Source organism: Eschrichtius robustus, chromosome 7, assembly GCF_028021215.1.
Source record: "Eschrichtius robustus isolate mEscRob2 chromosome 7, mEscRob2.pri, whole genome shotgun sequence".
Taxonomy (NCBI): Eukaryota; Metazoa; Chordata; class Mammalia; order Artiodactyla; family Eschrichtiidae; genus Eschrichtius; species Eschrichtius robustus.
Genome location: NC_090830.1, coordinates 78111044 through 78138400, shown reverse-complemented (window position 1 = coordinate 78138400; position 27357 = coordinate 78111044). Strand labels below are relative to the sequence as shown.

Genomic DNA, 27357 nt, shown 5'->3' with positions numbered 1-27357 from the left:
AGCTTGGCCAGACCCCATTTTGCGACCGCCGTAAAGTGTGGTGTCGTGGCCCCGCCCCTTCCGGCGCCTCTTGTGACGCCGGCGCCCTGGGCTTTTTGCGCGGGAAAAGGGAGCCGCCCAGGTCTCTGCTCGGCGTCGCTGGAGTCAGGCTGATTTCGCTGAGGTCACCGCCCGCTCCGCACCGCTGCGGGCCATGGGGCTTCTGGAGCTGTGCGAGGAAGTGTTCGGCACCGCCGACCTTTACCAAGTGTTGGGCGTGCGGCGCGAGGCCTCAGACGGCGAGGTCCGACGCGGCTATCGCAAGGTGTCCCTCCAGGTGCACCCGGACCGGGTGGGCGAGGGCGACAAGGAGGACGCCACCCGCCGCTTCCAGGTGCGCTAGACCCCGGTCCGCCGGCTGCCTGGGCTTCTCTCCGTCTTCTGGCCGCCCGACCCCGCCCAGGTGGAGTGAGCCGAACCCGGCCTGGCGTTTTCTAATCTTTATTTCTCGCGGCGCGGTTTCAGTGAGAGGCGCAGGGTTGATTTTTGGATGCTCTTTCCCGCAGATCCTTGGGAAGGTCTATTCCGTTCTGAGTGACAAAGATCAGAGAGCAGTGTACGATGAGCAGGGAACAGTGGACGAGGATTCTGACGTGCTCAGCCAAGATCGGGACTGGGAGGCCTATTGGAGGTTACTGTTTAAAAAGGTAAAGAACTCTGGAGATTTCCTTGTGACTGTTTCCATCATTCATTCAACAAACGTTTATTGAATGCTTCTAAGGCCTTGCATTTTGTGTTGTGTAAGAATGAGGAATTTTTATTTGGCCTCGAAATATTAATAAATAAACACACACATACACACCGGCGTTCCTCAGGAGATACCTATCTACTTACTGATCTTTGAGGAAGGGAAGACTTATCTCACCGTTGGGTTGAACCGTGTGTGTGTTTATCCATAACACATGCACCTACACACACACACTCTTACAGAAACGGGTTTTTAATTTTCCGTTGATGTAGAGTGATTGTAGTGAAACGGGGGCATTTGATTTTTTACAAGATGTGCTTTATTTTACATATCCCGATGTAAGTCCTGAAACTTTTCCTAGCTTGGAAACTTCACTTAAATTTTCCTGGTCTGTAGCTTAGTAGTTGTAAAGGTTGGACTAGGGAGAACTCTGGAAAATCTTTGGCATAGAAACTTTGGTTCCTTGCAACAATTTCAACTCAGGCAACTGAGTTGAGGAGAAACGTTTGGGGAGAAACATTTCAACACCTAAATATACTTTTTACTAGTATTTCTTTTATTTAAAATAAAATTCTCAAAGTTAAAGCATATGTCTCTCATTTGTTCAGATATCTCTAGAAGACATTCAAGCTTTTGAGAAGACATACAAAGGTTCTGAAGAAGAGCTGGCTGATATTAAACAGGCCTATCTGGACTTCAAGGGTGACATGGATCAGATCATGGAGTCTGTGCTGTGTGTGCAGTACACAGAGGAACCCAGGATAAGAAACATTATTCAACAAGCCATTGATGCCAGAGAGGTCCCGTCCTATAATGCCTTTGTCAAAGAAGCAAAGCAAAAGATGAATGCAAGGAAAAGGAGGGTAAGATTTTGAATGCTATTTATATCTTGACTGCTTCCAAAAAGAATTTGAGGATATTTACAATAATGAAAATATATACAAGACAGCTGAAATAAAGATTAGGTTTAACTTGTTTTGTAGTTTTCATCTAATAAAATGAGCAGATCAGCTCATTAAGAGAACCTTTTTTTTCTACTGTGTTGTGCTCAAGAGGATTTTACTGCATGGATTATTTAGATAATCAATATCATTTTAAAGTACCACTGAAATATTCTTCATATGGGCCAATTGTTGTTCTTCATATGGGCCAATTGTTACTGAGGCATTCCTGAGGAGATAAAGTAATGGAGTCCAGATACACAGGCTAAACAGTGATTCTTACTTGGTTAAGGCGTGGGGGAGAGGGTGACAGAGGCTGTCTCTTTAAAACTGTGTCTTGTTAATTCAGATTCCTTTGTTCTTGCCAGATTGATTCTTGAGTTGGACCCAGAATATACATTTTTTTAAACAAACTATTTAGTTTATTTTGATAACAGTGTCTTTCCAAACACACTTTGAGGTACACTTTTGTGGAGTATCAAGGACTGTGGCTTGTGTGTTCTTTATACCCATATTAAACTGTGGAGTTGGTGAGGGTAAGGATGATGGCAGGGGAAAGGAGCTTAAGGATATCTGGGGTTCAGGGAGGGAGTGGATTCAAGGTAACAAACATCTGTGCCTCTGGTCTTTTGGTATTAAAGGCACCATTGCCTCAACCTGACTTTCATAATGGGAGCTCCACGGAGAGCAAACAGTGTAAGACTGTAGCTCTTTGGTGCGTACTTTATTTTGTATGGCTGAAATGGGGGTGGAGGAAGGTCTGCAGCTTTTAGGTAAAGAGACACAGGAGAAACCTGACACCTGTGCTGAGTTGAGAGAAGTGGAATGTGTATCAAGATCATCATTTTGGCTCATAGGCTACATCTGTCTAGATTCAGTCTGACAGTTTATCTTAAGTTGGTAATCATTTTTTAGGTGAAACTGAGCACAGCTGTATTCAGGAATAGGCTATTAGCTTGAGAAACTTCCCTAGAGTTTGGGGGAGCGGGGCGGGAGGCTGGAATACTTTTGAGTGAGACTCCCACAAACTTGGAGAGGGGAATACAGTATTAAAAGAAATAAATTGAATACAGGGACTGAAAGTAGACAATGGAAACTGTGTCTCTTTATTGGAATAACAGGGTCCTAATGTATCATAACTCCCAGTATTAATAGTATTCATTGCTACTTAGAAAATTCACTGGGGGCTGGGGCCTCTTATAGTCTTAGTTGTTGCCCTGAAGGAAAGAATGAACTTATTAACCTTTCCCAAGGTATTCTTGTGGTATTTTGGAATCAGTGCCCTCGTAAAATTTGGCAAGAGGAGGTGGCTTTGAAATCCGGTAAAGAAAGGTTAAAACTGAATTTGTTAGAGTTTATTCTAACTACTCAGGGGAAATTTTAAACCGGGGTTGCTCTCAAGGCTGCCACGAGTCACATGTAGTAAATTGGGTTTCCAGAGGAGGAATCTGAGGCACCTGTATCCTGGCAACATTTTGAGGGCATCCTTGGCTAAGTGACCTTTCTTAGCTCTTCTAGCATTTTGGTTTCCTTCCTGTCACCATGTGGTTTATGAAACCAAATTACCTGCTTACCCCTAGCAAATACAAATGGGGAACAGTCCGAAATGCTTATTGGAATCAGAGGATCTACTGCTTGATGTCAGCAATGCTGCCTTTTAGTGAGTGTCATATTTGTGCAATTTTATCCTTTTAATTTATATAATCTTCAAATTGAAGGAGTCTTAAATTTGCTTTGGGGAAAGAGGGTGTATTTTTAGTATTTGCTAGATTGCCATAGCGTCTCACATGAGTTTCTGTTTTAGGCTCAGGAAGAGGCTAAAGAAGCAGAAATGAGCAGGAAGGAGTTGGGGCTTGATGAAGGAGTGGATAACTTGAAAGCACTCATTCAGGTAAACCTGGCAGGTTGTCTGTGAAGGTTGCCACCACTTCTTTCATGTTCTGATTCCTACTGCTAATATTTTCTTTGGAGTGTATGTACAGTATTGTGGGCATTTTGTTTTCTTCTTTTAAGACATTCAGGTACCATATAGTCATCCTTTTAAATTGTATAATTCAATGGTTTTTAGTATATTTATCAGGTTTTAACAATCATCAGCACTGTCTAATTCCAGAACATTTTCATCACCCTAAACAGAAACCCCTTATCCATTAGAAGTCACTCCCCATTCTCCCTTTCCACCAGCCCCTGGCAACTGCTAAGTACTTTTATCTCTGTGGACAGTCTTGTGTTTTGAAAGCTTGTGTTTTAACTTCTCAAACAGAGCAGACAAAAGGATCGGCAAAAGGAAATGGACAATTTTCTGGCTCAGATGGAAGCAAAGTACTGCAAACCTTCCAAACGAGGAGGGAAAAAAACAACTCTCAAGAAAGAAAAGAAGTAATGGAATTTTCTCTTCAAAGGTCCTTAGGTGTTAATTGATGCCATTGTAGGCAAGGTGCCTTCAAGATTTGAAGACAAAAGTTAACCCTTGAGAAAAGTTGTCTTTCAAGCCTAAATTATTCAGATCAACTATGTAAACCAAACAGAATCTCTCAACCCGATCTTAGTATATCTTGGAAACACCCTGACATTATGTGAGGTCCTCCTATGAAGGAATTTGGTGGTGATCATTGAGGGAGCGGAAGGGTATATGCTTCCTGACAGCACTCTTCTATGGGTCTTCTGTACAAGGAACTGTATCTAGAATGCAGATCTATCCCTACCACATTTAGCAGTTGTCATTTTGCCACACAGGAGTGAGCTGCAGGGTATTCAGTGGTGTGTGTTTATTAGAACAGGTACTCGACCTAGCCTCCAACACACTTGCTGGACGTCTGTCTTCCAAATACTTGCCAGTTTGCTTTCAGTCTTAATGTTCTTGCATAGACCCTCTCCTTTTTGTTTTACTCAACTAAGTTTTGCACTCTTTGCTTGAGGTTTATAGGAGAAACAGGTGTTCAGATAACTTCAAGCATCTTTGTAAGAATTATACATGATTAAATAAACAAGTAAAAAAATGACTGTTAAGTCCCAGGGGCTTTTTAAATGATCCCAGTGTGATCATTTAAAAGATGATCTAGAAAAAATATGAATGGTGCTTAGGATAAAGAAGAGAGAAGAAAAGTAGTCGTAGTCAGCATTGTAGCAGATAGCCTGGTTTAAGTTGCCTCAAGAGATGTTGTAGTCCTGCCTGTAACTGCTGAATGTCCTTAGGTCACTGAACTTGTCTGAACTTCTTTCCTCTATAAAAGAGTAAGGGAGCTGGGCTAAATGACCTGTTAGAGGCTCCTAACTCTTAACTTTAACCTTGAAAGGCAAGCCATCTTGATCCAGTGGTTATTATGTACTCCTGGTATTGATTTGTGAGAATAGTATAGAGATTTTCACTTACATTTAGTTGAATTGGTATGAGTTCATTAGAATATATGGAAATTTTTTAGGGACTGTTCAACTTAAAATCTCTGATTTGTAAGCTAATATATTCAATACCATATACATAAAACAAGCCTTCTGTTACTGAGATTTATGTATCATAATTTATCTGAGGTAAGCCCATGACACATTTTCAGTTTGTGATTATAAACAGGTTAAAAAATACTCTTCAGGGCTTCCCTGGTGGCGCAGTGGTTGAGAATCTGCCTGCCAATGCAGGGGACACGGGTTCGAGCCCTGGTCTGGGAAGATCCCACATGCCGCGGAGCAGCTAGGGCCATGAGCCACAATTACTGAGCCTGCGCGTCTGGAGCCTGTGCTCTGCAACAAGAGAGGCCGCGATAGTGAGAGGCCCGCGCACCGCGATGAAGAGTGGCTCCCACTTGCTGCAACTAGAGAAAGCCCTCACACAGAAACGAAGACCCAACACAACCATAAATAAATAAATAAATAACCCCCACCCAAAAAAATACTCTTTAATTGCATTAAAAATACAATTTAATGCAGGTTGTTTAAAGCGTCTGTCTTCATATGATAGCATTAGATAACTGCGAAATAATAAAATTACCCCAGTTGAATTGATCAACTCTGAAGATTAACAGTAAGATCTAAAACCAGTATGATCATCAAAATTAAAATTCAGTGAAATTTAAATAAATTTAAGCCATAGTTAAAATCATTGCTGCATTCATGAGTGCACTCAGGAAAGGTCCATGTGAAAATTGGAAGAATGTCAAAGTTCTCTTCCTTTGCTCTTAGGATATGTTTATACTGGACTAATTTGCAGAGTTTCTGAAATTTTAAGAAGTTGTGTCTTGCTGGCTCGCTAATAGAAATATTCTATAAATTTTTAAATTGCCTTTCTTAGATCTGCAGGAGAAAATCGGCAAGTTGAGTTTAATATTTGGAAATAAATACGACCACTAAAGTACTTTAAGAAGAAAAGAAGCATAACCTGATGTCAAGCAGGTGTTGTGAGGTTGAGTTGTCCTATCTGAAAAAAGAAATCCATTATGGTTTATTACATAGGTTACTTTACACCAGTGCTCAACATTTATGTCTTTAGTTACTCACCCCTGCCACATCTGTCTGCCTATGGGATTGGACATCTAAAGAGAAAACTTTAGGAACGACTCATCTGTTTGATGAGTAGCTCAGATTTTTGACAGCACTGTCTCCTAAAAATGACGTAAAAGTGAGTACACCTGTCCAGAAATTAACACAAGCAGAAGCATTCTGAAGCCAGTGATAATGTTATCAAATAATTTCCTACTTTTTGTGTATGTATAGTCTGGTAGAATCCTGTAATAATTGAACTGATCATTGTTAACAGACAACATGAACAGTGATTTGGAGGATATTACTCTTGTTACATCTTTGGGTACAAATTTTACTGTCCAGTGAAATGGTTAACTTATGCTGAAAGAAGACAGTAACTGGAGATAGAAACAGTACCCATGTAATCTTTGGCTGATACTGTTCTCAGTCTGTTGTACCAAAATAACTCTTCATGAAGATAGTTTCAAGTTGTCTCCTGTTTACAAGCTGTGCATCATGAGATGACTGAACACTGATTTGTGAAATCTTCCCACATGTTCCCTGCAGCCTGAGGCAGGTTCTTCTCACTTGCCCTATGGTCCCTGCCTGGTTCTAGTGATTGGTCCACCTCTGTTTTGAGATTTTGTAGATCCATGTAACTGAGGGCCTGTCAGACAAAGATGACATCATAGAGTAACATTAGTAGACATTCTAGATTTGATCGTCTCAAGTTCATATGTACGGGCTTTTTTGCTCCAGTTATCAGTTAGACTTTAAATTTGGAGCCTGTGACTAAATAGTAAAGTATATACTTACCAAGGCAATAAAAATCATGTTTGCGTATTTTATAATGTAAAAACAAAGAAACAAAATCTATATTAAGATATGAAAGCAGTAACCTAATTTTAGAAAATAGCCACTAATTTAAAAGGACTAAAATGTCTGTTTCACTTACCTAAATATTATACTAGTTATACTTGACCGGCAGCATGGCCAAATGTAATAACTAGCTCAGAGGCAGCAGTGCTTCTCTGAGGACTGATCCAAGAACCGAATCCACTGAAAGCATTCAAAGACTACCAAACGATGCTACTAGGAACTGAACTAAAAGAATTCGCTTGGATTACAGAGAAGGTTTGAGGCAGATTACTTTTTAATGTACTTGCTGATTAATCTGATTATTAACAGGAAACATTTCAACTGCCCAATAGTTCTAAATTTCACCTATAACATAAGGAGAAAATGACCCTGATGGTGAGACCATTATAGGAAGAATTAAGACATCCTTAAATTTTCTCTCATCACTCATATGAAAATAGAAACTACAGAATATAACTTAGAAGACAAAAAAGTTAATGGGATAGAATCAGACTCCTCGTGTCTTGACATTGTGAATTTCTTTTCTTACCTTGGCCTAGCAGCTTAACTGACCAGAGCAGTTTAATCCATAGCAATATGGGGTTTGCCAAGTAATAAAATCCATGCAGTGTTCGAATGTTACGAAAATGACTTATTTGGCTTAAATTTTTTAGATTAAAAAAAGTAGTTTTCCAGAATGGCAAGAGGTTAATTTTTATATGAGAAAACAAATCTGGAACTTTCTGGCTTTGAGCAGTGGAGTTCTGTAATTTTTTATTATATCCCATATTCCAAAATGAATTTGAGGTAATTTACAAAGATGTAGGAAAACAAAATATAATAAAATCTGGAGGAAGGAAAAATAAGCATGGAAAATAGCAGGGTCTTAACCACATAATAGTAAAATAAGCCATGGCCCGACCTGTTCGTGCAGATCCCCTACCAGGTTGGGCCTGATGAGGATACTCAGTAGCACATGAACGACGATACTGTGTGTCCGGCTGAAAAAGAGAGAAGATGAGACACTTCTTACGATGTGACTTCTCCCAGAGGATAATGTGTTAACTTGGTTTACGAGGGAAAACCTTGAAGTTGGACAGCAGTGTAATCGACATCATCTGACATTCTGAGGGACAAGTTGGCTAAGTGTACTCTTACATTCCAAGTAAGAAAAATCTCAAGCCAGAAGCCCACAGAGCCATTGTTAACTTGTAAAAATTGCAAGTTCTACAACTTTATTAATATGTGTTTAAGAAAATCTTAGCATTTATAAATAATCCATATGGTTTAATATTTCTAAATACTTATAATTGGCTGTCAAGGGAATTTTTATCTGATTTCCATTGCCTGCTGACTGTTTAAAACAACAGAACAGAACCTTTTCAGCAACACTGAAACACCCATGACTTTACTTCCATGCTTGAAATGTGACTCTCAATATGGAACTCAGACATTTCACAATTATCTCAAGGGATTTAAAGATTTTAAGATACAACTAAAATACCTAAATGCAGATATTAAAAAAAGCTATCAATACCATCCCACTGGTACTTCTAGAATAAAAAACGTCCCTCTCAGTTTCCTGTCAGCACTGGAATTAAGAGATTTGAGATTTTTTTTTTTTTCTTTCCTGATGAAGCCCCATGTTTTCTATCAGGGATCAGCAAACTTTTTTTTTTGTAGAGGGCAAGATAAGGGTAAACGTTTTATGTTTTGTGGTACATACTGTCATTGGAACGCCTCAGTTCTGCTGTTACAGTAGGAAAGCAGCCACAGACAGTGAATGAGCGTGGTGGCTCTGCTCTAAGAAAACTTTATTTACAAAAACAGGCAGTAAGCCGAACAGCCCATGAACTGGGACAGAGGAAAGAAAAGATTCTTCCCTAGGACCTGCAGAGGGAACATGGCTCTGCTGACACTTTGATTTTGGACTTAATAGGCTCTGGAACTGAGAGAATAAATTTCTGTTGTTTTAAGCCACCCAGTTTGTGGTAATTTGTTATAGCAGCCCTAGGAAACTAGTACAATGTCCCATTCATTTATTACTCTCACCACTCTTCTAATGGAGGAAGAATCGTACAGTGCTTTAGGCTGATACAATTTAAGGGTTATGAGTTGAGATAAGTGTGTTGCAAATACCACTGTCTTGAAAACTGGTATAGGATGTGGGTTCCTGGTGCCTGTTTCCTGGGCCGTAAGTGTGGCCCTAGTCACTTCCTAGGCTCTGCAAGCCCTCTTGCACAAAGCAAATGAGGTGGGGCTGAGCTCCTGGCTTACAATTTTGGGCAAGGTCAGTGCATGATCTCCAATCTCCCAATCAGGTTTTTTTCTATTACTTGTTTAAAAGTAAAAGGGCTAGTAAATGTACATTAAGTGGTAAGGCATTGTCAGCATTTCAAACACCAATTAACTAAGAACCCCCAAAAGTCTTAACTCGCACATCCACCAGTCCACATACATAATCTGATACTATTTTTTGGTGTAATTCCCTAAGAGCAGTGTTAGAGAATGAAGTTAATGCTAATCTGATACACACTGGGGTTTAACATTTTGCTTATTCTCAGAAATAGCTAAACTTTAAATTGCTTAGAATTTGCAATTTATGTATAAGTTAAGAGAATGAGTGGCAGAGACCGGTTAGAGTTTCAACAAAATATACTTAAAACATTATTTTCATTAGAACCTCATCTTTTATTCTTAGAGTTGATTAAGCCACCATGTAAAGCCTTAAGTCTGTCAAACTATTTTTTTTCCCTTTCCTCAACTATCAAGACCATAGAGGAAGTATTTCACTCTACCAAAAATGACTGAGTTGTGTTGGGCCTGGAGAAAAAGTCTGGTAAAAGGAGCCTCTCGTGGGGCTGCTGATGGTTAGGCTCATCCACCGCTGCACTTTGAGCTCGATTGGAATCGCCATGGGTTTTCTGCAGAAGAGACAAAAATTACAGAAACAGTTAATTTGTAGTGGGAGCTGTGCATGTCCTATATCAGCCCTAACAGGTATGGTAACTGCAGGCCAAGCAGCTCCAATGCCATTGTCATAAGTCAGAATTCAGTGTGTACTTTTGACAAAATATAGTGTTAAGTCAAGACCAGAGCACAGACCCTGCAGAATTACTGACCCTGAGGTTTTATAAGCACATGGAAAGGCAATAGGAAAGAGACATACCGTTTGCCTTTGTGGCCCCACAGTGCTCAAGTGTTCCACTTCAGCTGTGCCAATAGGTGGCAGCAGATTGTTTCGACTCAGGGGCAGTGGTGAGGGAGAGGAGAGTGAGTCGGCTGCCACTGGGCTGCAGATCCCATCAGCAAAACCAAGACATGAAAGCATAAAGTTATAACAATATAAGCAAACTGATTAGAATCAAATAAACTGAGCAGATGAGGTTAATTTCATGCACAGAAAGCTTTAAGCTGCCTGCATTTTTAAGTGAAGAGATCTCAATGAAAGGATTTTGGAGAATTAAAGTTTTGGGTTTTCTTCATAGTATTTTCTTACTTATTGTTGAAACTTCATCCTGAGCACACAGCAGAAGTTGACTCTTTCTCCCACAGAGAACTGGAATAAAACAATTTTCCCTATATTGTGTTGTATTTCTCTGACAGTTATGGATTTGTAATTTCACATCTGATGGAACTCACAGTTCTGGGCTTTCTGGTTGTCCTTTTCACTAAAAACTGTAATTTCCAGGTAAAGTTCCTAAACTTATTTCCTTCCATGGGATTTGGAGCAGTTTGCAGTATTACTCATGCCCAAGATAGTAACTAAAAGCTGAATGATACTTTTCATGTCCCAGAAAGAAACAAAGCAACTTACTTTTCCACTTTGAAAAAAGCACTGTCAGAGGTATGAGAGATTAATTATACATCAAGACCACTCATACTCAAATGAATGTATAGCTATATCACTATAAATATAGCTACATCAACATAATAAAATAGAGAGCAGCTGAGAACCCTGGTGTCCTAACAAAGATTTTTGGTGGTTTGGGACACCTCTTTTAGTAAGTCTATTGGGAGAAATTGTAACAAGAAATTGAAAAGTCAAAATCAAGAAATGTTGGGAGAGAAGCATAGTGATGTGCTTGATTTAGAGGCTGAATTCAAAACACAGTTATGGCATTGTCATCTCACACTCTTGTTCATAGTGTTAGAAATTAACTACCCTAAGATGTTTTGTAAGTCAACAACTAATGAAAGAATTTTATGTTAAAGACTTGGCTTGGTATTTTTTGCACAGTGAGGCTCAGAGTGTCTAGTGAATGAAAGGTGGGAAAAGGGAAGAGAACATGTTTAGTGTTACTTCCTAAGACGTGCCAAGGGACATATTTCCTGGTGTATAAGCATCTACTTATCTGAGGTTTATAAAGTTTTCATTATCAATGGAATAGGTAGATCCTAATGGTACAGAAAAATATTAAAGGAGAATTAACTATTATTTGGGGAAGAATTTCACTGAGGATGTTCCCACTAAGGAAAATGTTTTAATAAAATACATATGTCTTTTATTCTTTTGGTGAGTTCTACTGAAGTATTCTAGCCAACATTTTATTTGTAGAAATATAAATCTTTAGCTAAATCAATAGGAAGATCCAGTATATCTATATTTCATTCAAATTTAACTCCATTTTTTCTGTATTAGATTTACACCAGTGTGCAGTTCATCATAAGACTATGTAATGATTACTGTCTAGGCATATATTTCAATCTTAGATTTAAATTCATTCTCTATGTAAAATTCTTCATTAGTTTTACCATAGATTCCAGAAATTCTGCTTTTGAAACCTACACTCGGGATCCTCTGCGTATTTCTTCCATAGGTCTTGGTGTTCCAGTGCGTGAATGGCTTGTGCTGATGGGATGAAGGGTACGTGGTGGGGGATTGCGTCTCCTGGCGGACTGCACTGTATGTGACAGAAATGATGTACTAAGCTCCAGGGCTCGATTTGGCCAATTTCGAGTTGAAAGGATGGTACTGGACCCAGGCCTCATAAGTAGCTTGTCATCAAGATCTCTAGTGGCCAAATATCAGAAACCCACAGTGAGATCAAGATTGCTCTGTACAGGGAGACAGAACTCAAAGGGTAAAAAGCCTTAGACTATAAAATACATTCAAGGGAGAAAAAAACGAAAAGAGAAAACAATAAATAACCTAGTTTTAGAAGTTACATAATCTAGCTCAGGCATGAGAATGTGTACCTAAAAGAAGGACATCATTTCAATCTTACACATAATTTACTAGAATGGAGACTTGGGAAAGCAAGTCCACTTTTCACCTGCCATCACAGTCACTTCTTCAGTTACTGGTAACCTGTAGGGTACTGACTCCAAAGTGCTTCCCAAAAGTTTACCTCAGGGACTGTGCTTCCTACCATGTTTGAAGCATTCTTTTGTGCTGAAGGAATGTCACCAGAAAGACTTAGTTGAAAGGCCAATATTGCTGCTTAGTAGTGGGGTGGCACTAGTGTGGCTCCCACTGCAGAGATTAAAATGCTGAGCTAGTTGGAGCCTACAGGGATAGGGGTTCCTTGGAAAGCTGGGAACAGGCAAAGGGTCCAGAGCTTTGTACAGCCCAGGGCAGTAGATCCGCATTTGCATAAACAACTGTGAAATATAACACTCTTCTGTAAGTACTCTGATAAAATACCATGCTCAACAGTTCAGTAGCTTAAACTCTGCCTTGTAGATTCAGCGGCTTTGTTTTTGTGTTTTAAGCAGATGAGAGAACGTTCGATTCTATCGTAAGGCACCTAAGAGATAGTATTTACACTGTGATGTGAAGGGGAAGTGAAAGAATAAAGCTCTGCCACGTGCTCTTGGCTTTCAGCAAGTTCCTCAGTCTTTCAGGCCACTTTGGTGTCCTCTAGTGCAAAATATGCCTCAGGGTTTGGAGAACTTTAAAGGAAAAATGCCCATCACAGAATAGGGCTAAACCTTGAGCATTGCTCATATGAGATCTTTCTGGTCTTCCTAACCATTCACTTAAGCCTTTTCTTTATACAGCCTACTGCTTTCTAATTACAGGGGTTTAGGCCTTAGCTGCTCTTTGTTCATCTTTATTCTTCCTCTGGACTACTCATTCATAACTGGATTTATCACCTCCACGCTCCTAGATCAACCTTCAAATCTGACCTTCTATATGGCCCATCATTGTAAACTCAACACACCCCAAGCTCATTTTCCCCCTGCCAAACAAGCTTCCCTTGAGCTTGAAATCTGAGTTGACTTTGATTCCTCTATTTTTATAGAATTTGATTTCTTTTACAGTATCTCCTAAAATATTTCATTCCTTTTTTTAGTCTTGCTACAACTTGAGAACAGACCCATAGCAGCCTGAACTCCTGCATTAGACTCCTTACTTTCAGTTCCTCCTGCGTCAATCCAATCTGTGTCCTACTGCTGTGAAATCTATCTTTCAAACTCCTGTTTTAAATACATGTGCTCCCCAGCTGGACTCACACATTGCTCGCGTGGGAATGTAAAATGGTACAATTTCTTTGGAAAATTGTATGGCAGTTTATTATAAAATTAAGCATACACTTAACCTATTCTGTAACACTTTCACTTCTAGATACTGAAAAACGAGACCATAGGTCCACAAAAAAGACCTGTGTAAGAATATTTATAGTGCCTTTTATACATAACAGCCCCAACCTGGAAAATAGCCCAAGTGTTCATTAACGGAAGAATGGGTAAACAAATTGTGGTGTACTATTACAATAGAATACTACTTGGCAATAAAAAAGAATCACATGCAACAACATGGATGGATCTCAAAAACATGACATTCAAAACCCTCCATAGTCTGGTCCCAATGTTCTTTAATTTCATAGTGTCTTCTTTCCCACTAATCACACCATGGTCTATTTTAGTTGTAGAAGATTGTCAGTGGTCTTTGATCAGAACATTAAAGTTCTAACCTATTGCTTCCTATCCTACTACAGCAAAAATGGTCAGCTTTCTCTTCTAAATATTTGTATTTTCCTGTCTCCAAACCTTTTTCCACACCATTCCTCCTACCTAGAATAGCCTTGCTGCTCTTCTCTGCTTATCCAAACTTCCATCTTTCAAGGATATGTTCAAAACCTACACTTACCCACCAAAATGCTTCCCTTCTTTGGGACTGCCATAGTGCTCACACTGAGTACACAAACTTCACACTCAGTCACAGGAATGCCCTGTATGGTTAGGTCTCTTTTTACCTTTGTGCCTTCTCACCAGTTATTTTATCAGCTCCTTGAAGGTGGAGACCATTTTCCTTATATGTTTTTACTCCTCAGATGTTTCTGGTTGCTTGGTACGTACTCAATACATGCATGTTGACTGACTGACTTTGCTCTCCTTTTATTTCTCAGTAATCTACTTAAACTCTATAGTCTTAAAATTTTATACTTCTTACAGGAGCTTGTCCATTAGGGAGAGATTTCTTGGCTGTAGAGGCATCCCATGAACCAAGAGACCATTCACATTTGGCTGATGACCACTTGCTGCTTGACAGAGACTCATCTACATATCAAAAGAAGGTGTTACTCATTATTGGTTGGTGAAGATATCAGCTTGGTTTCCCAATTTTGCCAGAAGTTAGTATTTCCAAATTAGGTCATTTATACATTTTTCTCCTTTGCCTTAACTTTTGTATATCTTGGCCAGTACCCCAGCTGCAGCCCCAAGTCCACTGTCAAGATGACAGGATCAGAGTGCTTTCCTCTCCATTTCTAAATGGGGAAGCCTGGTCAACTTAGATGAAAGCAATTAATAGCCACTCTCAGGGGAGAGAGGACCTTTATTATCATTATTATTTACATTATACTAGAAAACAAAATATGGAACAGAAATGGGGAGAATAAGGGTAAACTCTATCTCTTTTACCATCACATAATCCTATGTTCTGCACAAACTAATGCTTTCTCCTTCACTACACCTGGAGCAGTCAGCTCTCAATAATAACGTAAATTCTGACGACTTTATTAGAAGGAGTTAATTGTATTTGTTCTAATGTTAGCAGGATTTAATCTTACCTGGACTGCCACTGCCACCTTAGTGTCCTGTTTATTTTCTCTCTCAGGTAGTCAGTTAAGTGCCCTTTCTGGCCAGCTCCTTCTCTGCCACAGTATGCATTTTCCTCCTACTTTCTCTTAAGAATGTTTGGATTATTGCTTCTCCTCCCTTTGGTCATTAACAACCAGAACCGTGTACGTTAACTTTTCAGGGCTTAGGCTACCCAGGTCATAACCAGGCCAGTTCAACATGTAGAAGTATTTTATTACCATCATAGGAATATTAGATTATTACCTGGGTCATCCTCCAATGTGATAAGGTATGGGCCTTACTGAGTTTATTTTTATTTACTTTTTTTTATTGAAGTAGAGTTGATGTATATATTATATAAGTTACAGGTGTGTACAGTATAGTGATTCACAAGCTGAGTTTACTTTTAAATAACCCTTTTTAAAATATGGCTGCACAATATCTGGCCAGTACACCAACAAAGCAAATACTAGATGTGGTACTAAACCCAGGCTGGATGAGCATGGGCCAAGGATGAGAATCCTTTTTCTCTTTCTTTTTATCCCTCCCCTGCTCCCACACTTTTTTTGCTACAAGTAACACTGGGAAGCTATCATGTAGGAACTGGGATTACATAAATCATTACACATGGATGAGACCAGGCTTATCAACCTTCTGCAAGAAATGGCCATTTTTATATGCTTGTCTACAGACTTATTTGAAACCATTTTCTCCTCCCTTTGGTTTGCCTTTTACATCTGGTTATGATTAGTAAACATCCAAAAAGCAAAAAAGTCAACAGATTCAAATATTAAAAATAAAACAAAAACCAGGTTGTCTGAGATAAGAGAAAAAAGAGAGAAGAAGTCAAAAAAATTCAAAGGACAGAATGTTAAGGCCATAGAAGATCTGATATTGGTCCCTCTTTTCATCATATTTTTCATTTTTCCCAAAGCAGACTTAAGCTGACCATATAGTTGAGTCTAGATTGCACAGCTTATAGATGCCTTTTCAAAAGAGCTGATTGAGAATTACTTATCAACTCTAATTTGCTATTTTTTTTAACAGGTTAAAATTTTTTTTATTGTGGTAGAATATACATAACATATTTACTGTGTTAACCATTTTCACACGTACAATTCATTGACATGAGTGCATTTGCTGCTATTAATTTTTTAAACTGAAATTAAACATCTTTGCAAAGAGTCACTGGATTACTGTGATAAACACATAACTTTATTGAAGAAGAGTCATAATGATACAATTAAGGCAAATAACTGAGCAAACTTCGTCTACAAGAACAGTCCTAGGTTCTCCAATACATTCCCCTGTGCGACTTACCGGATTTGAGGTGATGGACAGCACCTTAGACTGTGGCACTCGAGGTAAGACCAAAGGTTGTTGTTCATTCAGCACACAGGGGCTTTCTGAAGCTGGTCTGGTGATTGCAACATTACTGTCATCATCTGAGCAAAGGAATAGAATCTATTATCCATTATTACCCACAACAACAGTACTGTGAAAAAAAAATCTCCCCTGAGAATTCATAATCTCAAGCTAGGCTTCACTCATCTTTGCAGCCCAATTTCATACCACCTGCACAGTTCAAAAAAACCCTTTAAACCATGAATTTATTTTAAAGTGTTTCCCAGGCTGGTGATTCCTATTTGTACCTGGCAGAAGGAAAAGCAAAGATTACTAGAGCAAAGCTGTCTAATAGAACATTTGGAGATTGAAGGAAATGTTCTACATATGCACTGTCCAGTATAGTGGCCTCTAGCCACATGTGGCTATAGAGCATTTAAAATCTGGCTAGTGTGGGATCTAATCAAACTTGCAAGCTTTTGCACAGCAAAGGAAACCATAAACAAAACGAAAAGACAACCTACAGAATGGGAGAAAATATTTGCAAATGATGCAACCAACAAGGGCTTAATTTCCAAATATACAAACAGCTCATACAACTCAACAACAACAAAAAAACCCTATCCAAAAATGGGCAGAAGACCTAAACATTTACCAAAGAAGACATACAGATGGCCAATAGGCACGTGAAAAGATGCTCAACACTGCTAATTATTAGAGAAATGCAAATCAAAACTACAATGAGGTACCACCTCACACCAGTCAGAATGGCCATTGTTAAAAAGTCTACAGGGGGCTTCCCTGGTGGTGCAGTGGTTAAGAATCTGCCTGCCAATGCAGGGGACATGGGTTTGAGCGCTGTTCTGAGAAGATCCCACATGCGGAGCAACTAAGCCCATGCACCACAACTACTGAGCCTGTGCTCTAGAGCCCGTGCACCACGACTACTGAGCCCACATGCCACAACTACTGAAGCCCGCGCACCTAGAGCCTGTGCTCTGCAACAAGAGAAGCCACTGCAATGAGAAGCCTGCGCACCACAATGAAGAGTAGCCCCCACTTGCCGCAAGTAGAGAAAGACCGCGTGCAGCAACAAAGACCCAACGCAGCCAAAAATAAATAAAATAATTTTTTAAAAAAAGACTACAAATAACAAATGCTGGAGAGGATGTGGAGAAAAGAGAACCCTCCTACACTGTTGGTGGGAATGTAAGTTGGTGCAGCCACTGGAAAACAGTATGAAGGTTCCTCAGAAAACTAAAAACAGAATTACCATATGATCCAGCAGTCCCACTCCTGGGCATATATCTGGACAAAACTATAATTCAAAAAGATGCCCCTGTGTTCATAGCGGCACTATTCACAGTAGCCAAGACACGGAAACAACCGAAATGTCCATTAACAGATGAATGGATAAAGAAAACGTGGTATAATGTATACAACGGAATACTACTACTCTGTAAAAAAGAACGAAATAATGCCATTTGCAGCAACATGGGTGCAACTGGAGATTATTATACTAAGTGAAGTAAGTCAGAAAGAGAAAGACAAATACCATATGATATCACTTATTCGTGGAATCCAAAAATGTGACACAAATGAACCTATCTGAAACAGAATCATGGACATAGAGAACAGACTGGTGGTCGCCAGGGGGGAGGGGGTTGGGGGAGGGATGGAGTGGGAGGTTGGGGTGAGCAGATGTAAGCTTTTATATATAGAATGGATAAACAACAAGGTCCTACTGTATAGCACAGAGAACTATATTCAATATCCTATGATAAATCACAATGGAAAAGAATATTTTAAAAAAGAATGTACATATATGTATAACTGAATCACTTTGCTGTACAGCAGAAATTAACATTGTAAATCAACTATACTTAAGTAAAAAAAATAAAATTTGGCTGGTGTGATTGAGAACAATTTAAATTTTACCTAATTGTAATTAATTAAAATTTAAATAGCCACACACACCTAGTGAAACCTCATGCCCATTACCACTGCCAGTTTTTGTAAATAAAGCTGTAAGAGTAGTTTGTTTATTCTCATTACTGTATAGTACTGCATCATATGAATATATCAGGTTCTGCTGTTGAGGGATGTTTGGGTAGTTTCCAGTTTATGTTTTCCAGTATATAGTGCTGTCATGGACATTCTTATATATGTCCTTGGGGAAGATGTATACTGAGTATATAGTAGTATATGCAGCCACATCCACTCATATACATATTGTTTATGGCTGCTTTCAAGGGCAGAGTTGAGTAGTTGCAACAGACTGGATGGCTGGCAAAAACTAAAACATTTACCATCTGGCTCTTTATACACAAAGTTTGCTGATCCCTATTTTAGGTCAATCAACCCACTAAACCAGTCAGAGACCCTCCAGCTCCATTATAAGATCATTGTCTTTTTTTCAAACTTTAAGTTTCAAAATCAGCATAGTTATACAATGAAATAACCTAAATTTATGGATGCATGGAAAAATAAACTAAAAGGATATTAATTCATAGCCTAACATTGGTAAATTGTGAAAGGTGAAATGAAAGTTTTCTCTGAAAACTTTCAGTGGTTGATAATGAAAACTGAAGTAATTCCTTTATTACCAGGATTTATTATTATTGGGGTTTGGATATGTCTCTGGACTTGATCATCTGTCCTGTATCTCCCAAAACTTAACCTCACATAATATAAAGCAGTTTGTTTTGAAAAGGGTCTTAGACCTACTCTTCTCCAATACCAGCTTTAAAAGGGAACTTAACGTGCATACAACAGAGTGGCTTTAAAAAAAAAACAAACAAAAAAAACTCACATGGACACTATCAACTGTGGCAAACATGTGGAGCAACTGGAATGCTCATACGATACTGGAGAGAGTGTAAATAGATGCATCCACTTTGGAAAAATATTTGGTAGTATCCACTGAAGTGGGAATAGCATATCCTATGACCTAGCAGTGCCACTGTTATGTACCCAGTACATATGTTCACCAAAAGACATATATAAGAATGTTTATAACAGCACTATATGCCGGCAGACATAAACTGGAAACTACCTAAATGTCCATCAACAGTAGAATGTGATATATTCATACAATAAAATACTATATAACAATGAAAATGAACTGTTACACTCAAAACAGTTGAATCTAACAAACATAATGTTGAGTTTAAGAAGCCAAATGCAGAAGGGCACATACTATATGAATCCATTCTTAAAAGTTTTAAAACAGGCAAAACTAATCTGTGGTGCTGTAACTCAGGATAGGTTTACTTTTGGGGGGTAGGAGTTTAGTAACATGAAAGGGGCTTCTGAAGTGTTGGTAATGTTCTGTTCTTGATATGAGCATTGGTCATACAAGTGGATTCAGTTTTTAAAAATTAATCAAGCTTGATGTAAATTTATTTTGCAACTTTCTATATAGATATGCTTTATATTTTTTTAAATATATTTTTTAAAATTTATTTTGGCTGCACCAGGTCTTAGTTGTGGCACATGGGATCTTAGTTGCAACATGCGGACTTCTTGGTTGTGGCATGTGGACTCTTAGTTGCGGCATGTATGCGGGATCTAGTTCCCTGACCAGGGATCGAACCTGGGCCCCCTGCATCGGGAGCACGGAATCTTACCCTCTGGACCACCAGGGAAGTCTCTCCCCTAGATACAGTTTAATAAAAGTGTTTTTTTAAATGTATTTCCTGGACTTGTGCTTCCAGCCAAGATGGAGCAACAGGGACTGGCTTTACCCTCCTGCTTAAAACAACCAATAAATCCGTGAAACAATGGCTTTTAAGACACTGGGCATCAGGTAATGAAAGACAGTGAACCATGAGATAGTAAACAAATGATGCTAGCTCTGCAACTGCCTTGAAAGAGTTTCCAAGACATGACACAAAGAGGGAGAACAAAGGCAGATCCTGGTGGACTCCCTGATTTGAAAGTCCAGAGAGACCAAGACTGCTAGGGTTCATAGGAGAGAGTATCAGAGAAGAAAAATGCACAGAAAGGGAACCCAGGATATCTGTAGAGTGTGGGGTGTCCTTTGAGTACTCAAAGGAGTATTGATCACTGCATGTATGAGAAAAAACCACCTGAGGCTAGGAAAGAGAACCAACTGAAAGAATTAGAGGGAATAGTGCCTGCTGCCCACATGGGACCAGGAACAGTGCCTGGTTCTTCCAGCCATACTAGAAAAACTCATAATTAATGGGGCATTGGGCAGAGTACTTAGGACAACCTTGCCTCAGTATCTGGGGGATAATTAGTTGGACTGAATGACCTGTCTATAACAAATCATAAAAGCAAGACCAGAAGAGATCAAACTTTTTACAGGTAACTTAAGTGCATCCCAGGAAAAACCGAAGAAGATACGTACAAATGAAAAAAAAAAAAAATCGACTCCCAATAAGATAAAATTCACCATGTCTGGCACCCAAAGAATACCATGCAGGAAAATACAACTCACAATGAGAAGAATATCAATCATTGAAGCCAACCCAGAATTCACACACATGTTTGAGTTATCCTACTTTTTCAAAAAGAGACATGGAAGATATAAAATTCACCCAAATCATACTTCATAGAAAACAATGAGTAGAAAACTACACTGGATGAGCTTAACAGCAGATTCACCATTGTAAAGGAAAATATTAATGAACTTGAAGGCACAATACGAAACATCCAAATTGAAATACACAGAGAAGAAAATTCTTTAATTAAAGCATCACATTTGAGGGATCAGTAAGCAAATGGACTAATATATATGAGTAACTGGGGTCCTAAGGGATGGTGGGCGGCAGAAAAAATATCTGAAGAAATAATGGCTGAAAACTTTCCAAACAATGAAGACAATAAACCCACAGATCCAAGAAGCTCAACAAACTCCATGCAGAAGTAACATGAAGAAAATTACATCAAGGCACATCATAATCAAATTGCTCAAAACCAGTGAAAATGAGAAAAATCTTAAAAGCAGCCAAAGAAAAAATACGTGAACATAGGAACAAAGAAAAGGATGACATCAGATTTCTTGTGCAAGTGAGAAGACGGTGGACAACATCTTTAAAGTATGAAGAAGGAAATCCAAAAGAGGGGATATATGTATATGTATAGCTGATTCACTTTGCTGTATGTACAGTAGAAACTAACACAATATTGTAAAGCAACTATACTCCAATAAAATAGGTAACCAACAAGGACCTACTGTATAGCACAGGGAACTCTGCTCAATACTCTGTAATAACCTAAATGGGAAAAGAATTTGAAAAAAAGTAGATACATGTATATGTATAACTGAATTACTTTGCTGTGCACCTGAAACTAACACAACATTGTTAACCAGCTATACTCCAATATAAGATAAATTTTTTTAAAATAAATAAACGAGATACACTGAATGTTAAAACAAAAAAAGTACCAAGAGAAAAAGTGTCCACCTAAAATTCAATACACCACACAACTATCTTGCAGAAATTAAAGAAAAATAAGGAAATTTTCATATATCAAAAGAAAGCATTTCTCACCAACAGACTCACATACAAGAAATTTTAGAGGACATCTCTCAGGTTGCAAGAATTTTAAAAAAAATTTTTAATGAGATAAAATTTTCATAACATGAGTCACTATTTTTAACCATTTTACAGTATACAATTAAGTGGTTTTTAGTATATTCATGATTTTCTGCAACCACCACCACTATCTAATTTCAGAAAATTTCCATCACTCCAAAAAGAAACCCCATACCTCCCAATGCACCTCTTCCTCCATCCCCTGGCAATCATTAAACTACTTTCTCTATGGACCTGCCTGTTCTGGAAATTTCACCTTAATGGAATCATACAATATGTGGCCCTTTATGTCTGTCTTCTTTCGTTTAACATAATATTTTCAAGGTTCACCCATGTTTTAAGATGCATCATTACTTAATTCCTTTTTTTAAAAAAATAATTTATTTTTGGTTGCATTGCGTCTTCGTTGCTGTGTGCAGGCTTTCGCTAGTTGTGGTGAGCGGGGGCTACTCTTCATTGTGGTGCGCGGGCTTCTCATTGCGGTGGCTTCTCTTGTTGCAGAGCACGGGCTCTAGGCACACGGGCTTCAGTAGTTGTGGCATGTGGGCTTCAGTAGTTGTGGCTCAAGGGCTCTAGAGCACAGGCTCAGTAGTTGTGGCTCACAGGCTTAGTTGCTCCGTGGCATGTGGGATCTTCCCAGACCAGGGATCGAACCCATGTCCCCTGCATTGGCAGGCAAATTCTTAACCACTGTGCCACCAGGGAAGTCCCTAATTCCTTTTAATGTATGAATAATACTCCATTGCATGATGTATTAGTTACTCAAGCTGCCATAAAATATGACAGACTGGATGGCTTAAACAGCAGAAATTTATTTTCTCACAGTTCTGGAGGCTAGAAGTCCATGATCAAGGTGCTGTCAGGGGTGTTTTATAGTGTGACCTCTCTTCCTGGCTCCTAGGCAGCTGCCTTTTCCCTCTGTCCTTGCCTGACTTCTTCTCTTTACACACACAGAAATAGAGAGCTGTGATGTCTCTTCCTCTTCTTACAAGGATACCAACCCTATAGGATTAGGGTCCCACCCTTCTGACTCATTTAACCTTAATTACCTCCCCCTTCTGACTCATTTAACCTTAATTACCTCCCTAAAGGCCCTATCTCCAAACCTAGTCACATTGGGGGTTAGGGCTTCCACATATGGATTTTGAGGGGGACACAATTCAGTCCATAACACGTGGATATACCAAATTTTGTTTATCCATTCATCAGTTGATGGATGTTTAGGTTGGTTCCACTTTTTTTTTTAAATAAATTTATTTACTTATTTATTTTTGGCTGCGTTGGCTCTTCATTGCTGTGCATGGGCTTTCTCTAGTTGTGGCGAGCAGGGCTACTCTTCATTGCAGTGTGCAGGCTTCTCATTGCGGTGGCTTCTCGTCGTGGAGCACAGGCTCTAGGTACACGGGCTTCAGTAGTTGTGGCATGCGGGCTCAGTAGTTGTGGCTTGCAGGCTCTAAAGCTCAGGCTCAGTAGTTGTGGTGCATGGGCTTAGTTGCTCTGCAGCACATGGGATCTTCCCAGACCAGGGCTCAAACCCGTGTCCCCTGCATTGGCAGGAGGATTCTTAACCACTGTGCCACCAGGGAAGTCCTGGTTCCACTTTTTGACTATTATGACTAATGCTGCTGTGAACATTCATGCCAGGGTTTTGTGTGGATATATTTCATTTCTCTTGATTATATAACTTTGAGTGGAATTGCTAGATCATATGGTAATTTTATGTTTAACTTTTTGAGGAACTGCCAAACTGTTTCCACAGTGGCTGCACCGCTTTACATTCCCACCAGCAATTTATGAGGGTTCCAGTTTCACAACCTCATGAACACTTGTTATTGTCCTTTTTTTTTTTATAAAATACAGCCATCCTAGTGGGTTTGAAGTGGTGTCTCATTGTGGTTTTATTTTTGATTTGATTTCCCTAATGAATAATGATGTTGAACATCTTTTCTTGTGCTTATTGGCTATTTGTATATCTTCTTTGGAGAAATGTCTGTTTGAGTTATTTGCCCATTTAAAAAGAATAAATTAATTAATTTATTTTTGGCTGCGTTGGGTCTTCGTTGCTGTGCACAGGCTTTCTCTAGTTGCGACAAGCGGGGGCTACTCTTTGTTGCGGTGTGTGGGCTTCTCATTGTGGTGGCTTCTCTTGTTGCAGAGCACGGGCTCTAGGCATGCGGGCTTCAGTAGCTGTGGCTCGCGGGCTCTAGAGCTCAGGCTGTTGTGGCGCATGGGCTTAGTTGCTCCGCGGCATCTGGGATCTTCCCGGACTGGGGCTCGAACCCGTGTCCCCTGCTTTGGCAGGCGGATTCTTAACTGCGCCACCAGGGAAGCCCTATCTGCCCATTTTTAAATTGGGTTGTTTTTTTCTTTTGTTTTTGGGTTGTAGATCTTTATATACTGTGAGTACTAGATTCTTATCAGGTGTATGATTTACGTACATTTCCTCCCATTCTGTAGGCTGTCTTTTCAGTTTCTTGATAATGTCCTTTGATACACCCTAAAGTTTTTTATTTTGATGAAGTCCAATTTATTTATTTTTTCTTTCGTTGTTTGTGGTCTTGGTGTCATGTCTCAGAATCCACTGCCAAATCCAAGCTCATGAAGATTTACTCCAATGTTTTCTTCTAAGTTTTATAGTTTTAGCTCTTAAATGTGTACCTTCAATCCACTTCAAGTTGCTATTTTGTATATGGTGTGAAGTAAGGGTCTAACTTCATTCTTTACCATGTGGCTATCCAGTTGTGCCAGCACAATTTCTTTTTTTTTTTCCTATCTGAAGTTTTTTGATTGACATATAGTTGATTTACAATATTCTGTAAGTTTCAGGTGTACAACATAGTGATTCACAATTTTAAAAGGTTATACCCCATTTATAGTTATTATAAAATATTGGCTATATTCCCTGCCAGTACCATTTCTTAAAGAGACTATTCTTCCCCCATTGAATGGTCTTGGCACCCTTGTTGAAAATCAGTTGGCCATAGATGTGTGGATTTATTTCTGGACTTTTGATTCTATTCCATTGATCAGTATGTGTTCTTATGCCAGTACCACACTGTTTTGATTACTGTAGCTTTGTATTATGTTTTTAAACCAAGAAGTATGAATCCTCCAAATTTGTTCTTTTTCAATATTGTTTTGGATATTCAGGATACCTTGCATTTCTGTATGAATTTCAGGATCATTTCTGCAAAAAAGGCAGTTAGAATTATGATAAGGTTGTACTCAACCTGTAGATGTATTTAGGGAGTATTGCCATCTTAACAATATTTATTCTTCCAATCCATAAACAGAGGGTGTCTTTCTATTTCTTTAGGTCTTCTCTATTTTCTTTCAATAATATTTTGTAGTATTCAGTGTGCAAGTCTTACACTTCCTTGGTTCAGTTTATTCCTAAGTATTTTATTCCTTTTGATGCTATTATAAATGAGTTGTTTCCTTAATTTCATTTTTGATTGTTCATGGGTAGAAGCTAGAAGAACTTTGAGAAGCATGATAGAGAAGACATAAATTACCTTGAACAGACTTAGGAGGAATCTGGATTTGGAGGAAGCTGTAGGGGAGGGCTCAGAAGGAAATGAGAAACATGTTATTAGAAACTGGAAGTATGGAGATGCTTGTTATTTTGTGGCAGAGAGCTTAGTGAAATGGTCTCCTGTGGTCACGTGGAAAGCAGAACTTTTAAGTGATGATCTTGGTTATATAGCTAAGGAGATTTCCAGTCAAAGTGTTAAAGGTGAGGCCTGATTTTTTTCTTGCTGCTTATGATCAAACACGAGATGAGAGAGATAAATTGCGGGAAAAACTATTAAACATAAAGAAACCAGGACTTGATGATTTTGAAAATTCTCAATCTCTCTAGATGGCAAAAGATTCTAAATAAAGGAAGGCTATCAGACCCCCAAAATTCTACTGGCAGGAAACAGCCTAATAAAATTACTTAGCTACAAACATATGCTATGTTTCATGAAAAAGGAAGGATGACTCAGAGGGCAAAACCAAGAGCTCAGAGGGTAGAGCAGAAAGCTGAGAGGATTATTTCCAGGCCTTAAAACTTAATGAAGGAACTCCCAGTATTTTCACAGCTGGATTTCAGAATTGCTGTGGACCCTTTTTCACTCTCCCCTCCCCGACCCCAGCCTTTTAACTGGAGTGTCTATAATGGTTATCTTTTTCCTGGCCCACTATTGTATGTTGGGTGTGTTGGGGTCAAATAACTTGTCTCTAGGAGTAGAATGGCTGGATTATATAGTTAGATGTTTATATACCTGTGTATATAAGCTTTAGTTTCATAGGTTTATAGATGGAAAGGAATTGTGCCCCAGTAATTTCACTTCCTGTATTACATCCAGGAACTTCATTCATACCAGGACCTGATTCAAAGTCTTTGGAGCTGATGCTGTAATAGATGATTCTCTTGGAAACCTTCGAAGGGAGTTGAATGTACTTTGCCTGTGGGAGCACATGAATCACTAAGGGCCAATGGGAAGACTAGTGGACAAATTCCAAGGTGCACCCCCCACCCCCCGCCATGATTCTCAGCTCTTGATGTTCACACCTTCGTGTAAACCCCTCCCTTTGAGCATGGGCAGGACGTGTGACTTGCTTCAGATCAAAAGATGATGGTAAAAGTGATGGGATGTCACCGCCATGATTATGTTATATAAGTTTCTGTCTTGCTAGCAGATTAGCTCTCAGTCTTTCTTGCTGGCTTTGGAGAAATAAGCTGCCACGACTGCTACAGCTACAAGAAACTGGATGCTTCCAAAAACACACAAAAGGGGAAGTGGATCCTTTCCTAGTTGAGCCTCTACATGAGAACCCAGCTTTAGCCAACACCTTGATTGCAGCCTTGTGAGATCTTAAGTAAAGGACTAGCTGGCTGTTCCTGGACTTCTGACCTACAAATCTGTGAGATAATAAATGTGTGTTCTTTGAAGCTGCTAAGTTTGTGATAATTTTTGTGCAACATAGAAAATCAATACTAAATATACATTTAACCATATAATCCAACGATTTCACTTGTAGAAATCTACCCAAGAGAAAAGGAAATATATGTCAAAATTCTTGTACACTAGTGTTCGTAACAGCATTAATAGTCCAAAAATGAAAACAATCCAAATGTCCATCAACAGATAAATGGATAAACAAGTTGTGGAACAATGGAATACAACTCAACAATAAAAAGAATAAATTATTGACACACACAGTGACATGGATGACTGTCAAAATGATCACACTGAGGGAAAGAAGCCGACAAAAGAAGAGTAAATACTACATGATACCATTTAAGCAGATAAGTTTTCATTTGGGGATAGTGGGTCAGGCAGGGGCAGGAGGGAGGGATTACAAGGTTATTAATTTTGAGAGTAATGGATATGTTCACTATATTGATTGTCTCATGGTTTCATGGCTGTATACATAGGTCATCTTATCAGAT

General features: G+C 39.1%; 2 protein-coding genes across 8 annotated transcripts in view; one reads left to right on the top strand and one right to left on the bottom strand.

The window, feature by feature from the left end:
• Positions 1–63: 63 nt before the first annotated feature.
• Positions 64–27357, top strand: DNAJC9 (DnaJ heat shock protein family (Hsp40) member C9). 5 transcript variants are annotated; one of them, XM_068547809.1, is made up of 6 exons: positions 64–373; positions 546–686; positions 1336–1590; positions 3473–3559; positions 3932–4047; positions 5951–6971. In XM_068547809.1, the coding sequence occupies exons 1-6, from the start codon at positions 194–196 to the stop codon at positions 5994–5996; spliced, it is 825 nt and encodes a 274-aa protein (XP_068403910.1). In that variant the 5' UTR covers positions 64–193; the 3' UTR covers positions 5997–6971. The 5 variants fall into 5 exon arrangements, with proteins under 5 accessions (XP_068403910.1, XP_068403914.1, XP_068403911.1 ...); XM_068547810.1 differs by lacking the exon at positions 5951–6971 and adding an exon at positions 26270–27356 and having other exon boundaries at positions 65–373; XM_068547811.1 differs by lacking the exon at positions 5951–6971 and adding an exon at positions 13278–13308 and having other exon boundaries at positions 65–373.
• The window catches only part of FAM149B1 (family with sequence similarity 149 member B1), a 62699-nt gene continuing 42024 nt past the window's right edge, over positions 6683–27357 (bottom strand). The window contains exons 8-14 of one of the 3 annotated variants that reach the window (XM_068547796.1): positions 16327–16451; positions 14378–14484; positions 11768–11992; positions 10148–10271; positions 9777–9902; positions 7901–7979; positions 6683–6787 (exon numbers count right to left, since the gene is read on the bottom strand). In XM_068547796.1, the coding sequence (XP_068403897.1) occupies positions 6714–6787; positions 7901–7979; positions 9777–9902; positions 10148–10271; positions 11768–11992; positions 14378–14484; positions 16327–16451 (860 nt within the window). In that variant the 3' untranslated portion in view covers positions 6683–6713. Of the gene's footprint in view, positions 6788–7482; positions 7980–9776; positions 9903–10147; positions 10272–11767; positions 11993–14377; positions 14485–16326; positions 16452–27357 lie in introns of those variants that run through there. The other 2 variants (XM_068547795.1, XM_068547797.1) reach the window with 2 other exon arrangements.

Coding starts and splice junctions, on each gene's coding strand:
- DNAJC9 (XM_068547809.1), top strand. CDS start 194: ATGGGGCTTCTGGAGCTGTGCGAGGAAGTGTTCGGCACCGCCGACCTT. Junction 374..545: donor ACGCCACCCGCCGCTTCCAG/GTGCGCTAGACC, acceptor TCTTTCCCGCAG/ATCCTTGGGAAGGTCTATTC. Junction 1,591..3,472: donor TGAATGCAAGGAAAAGGAGG/GTAAGATTTTGA, acceptor TTTCTGTTTTAG/GCTCAGGAAGAGGCTAAAGA.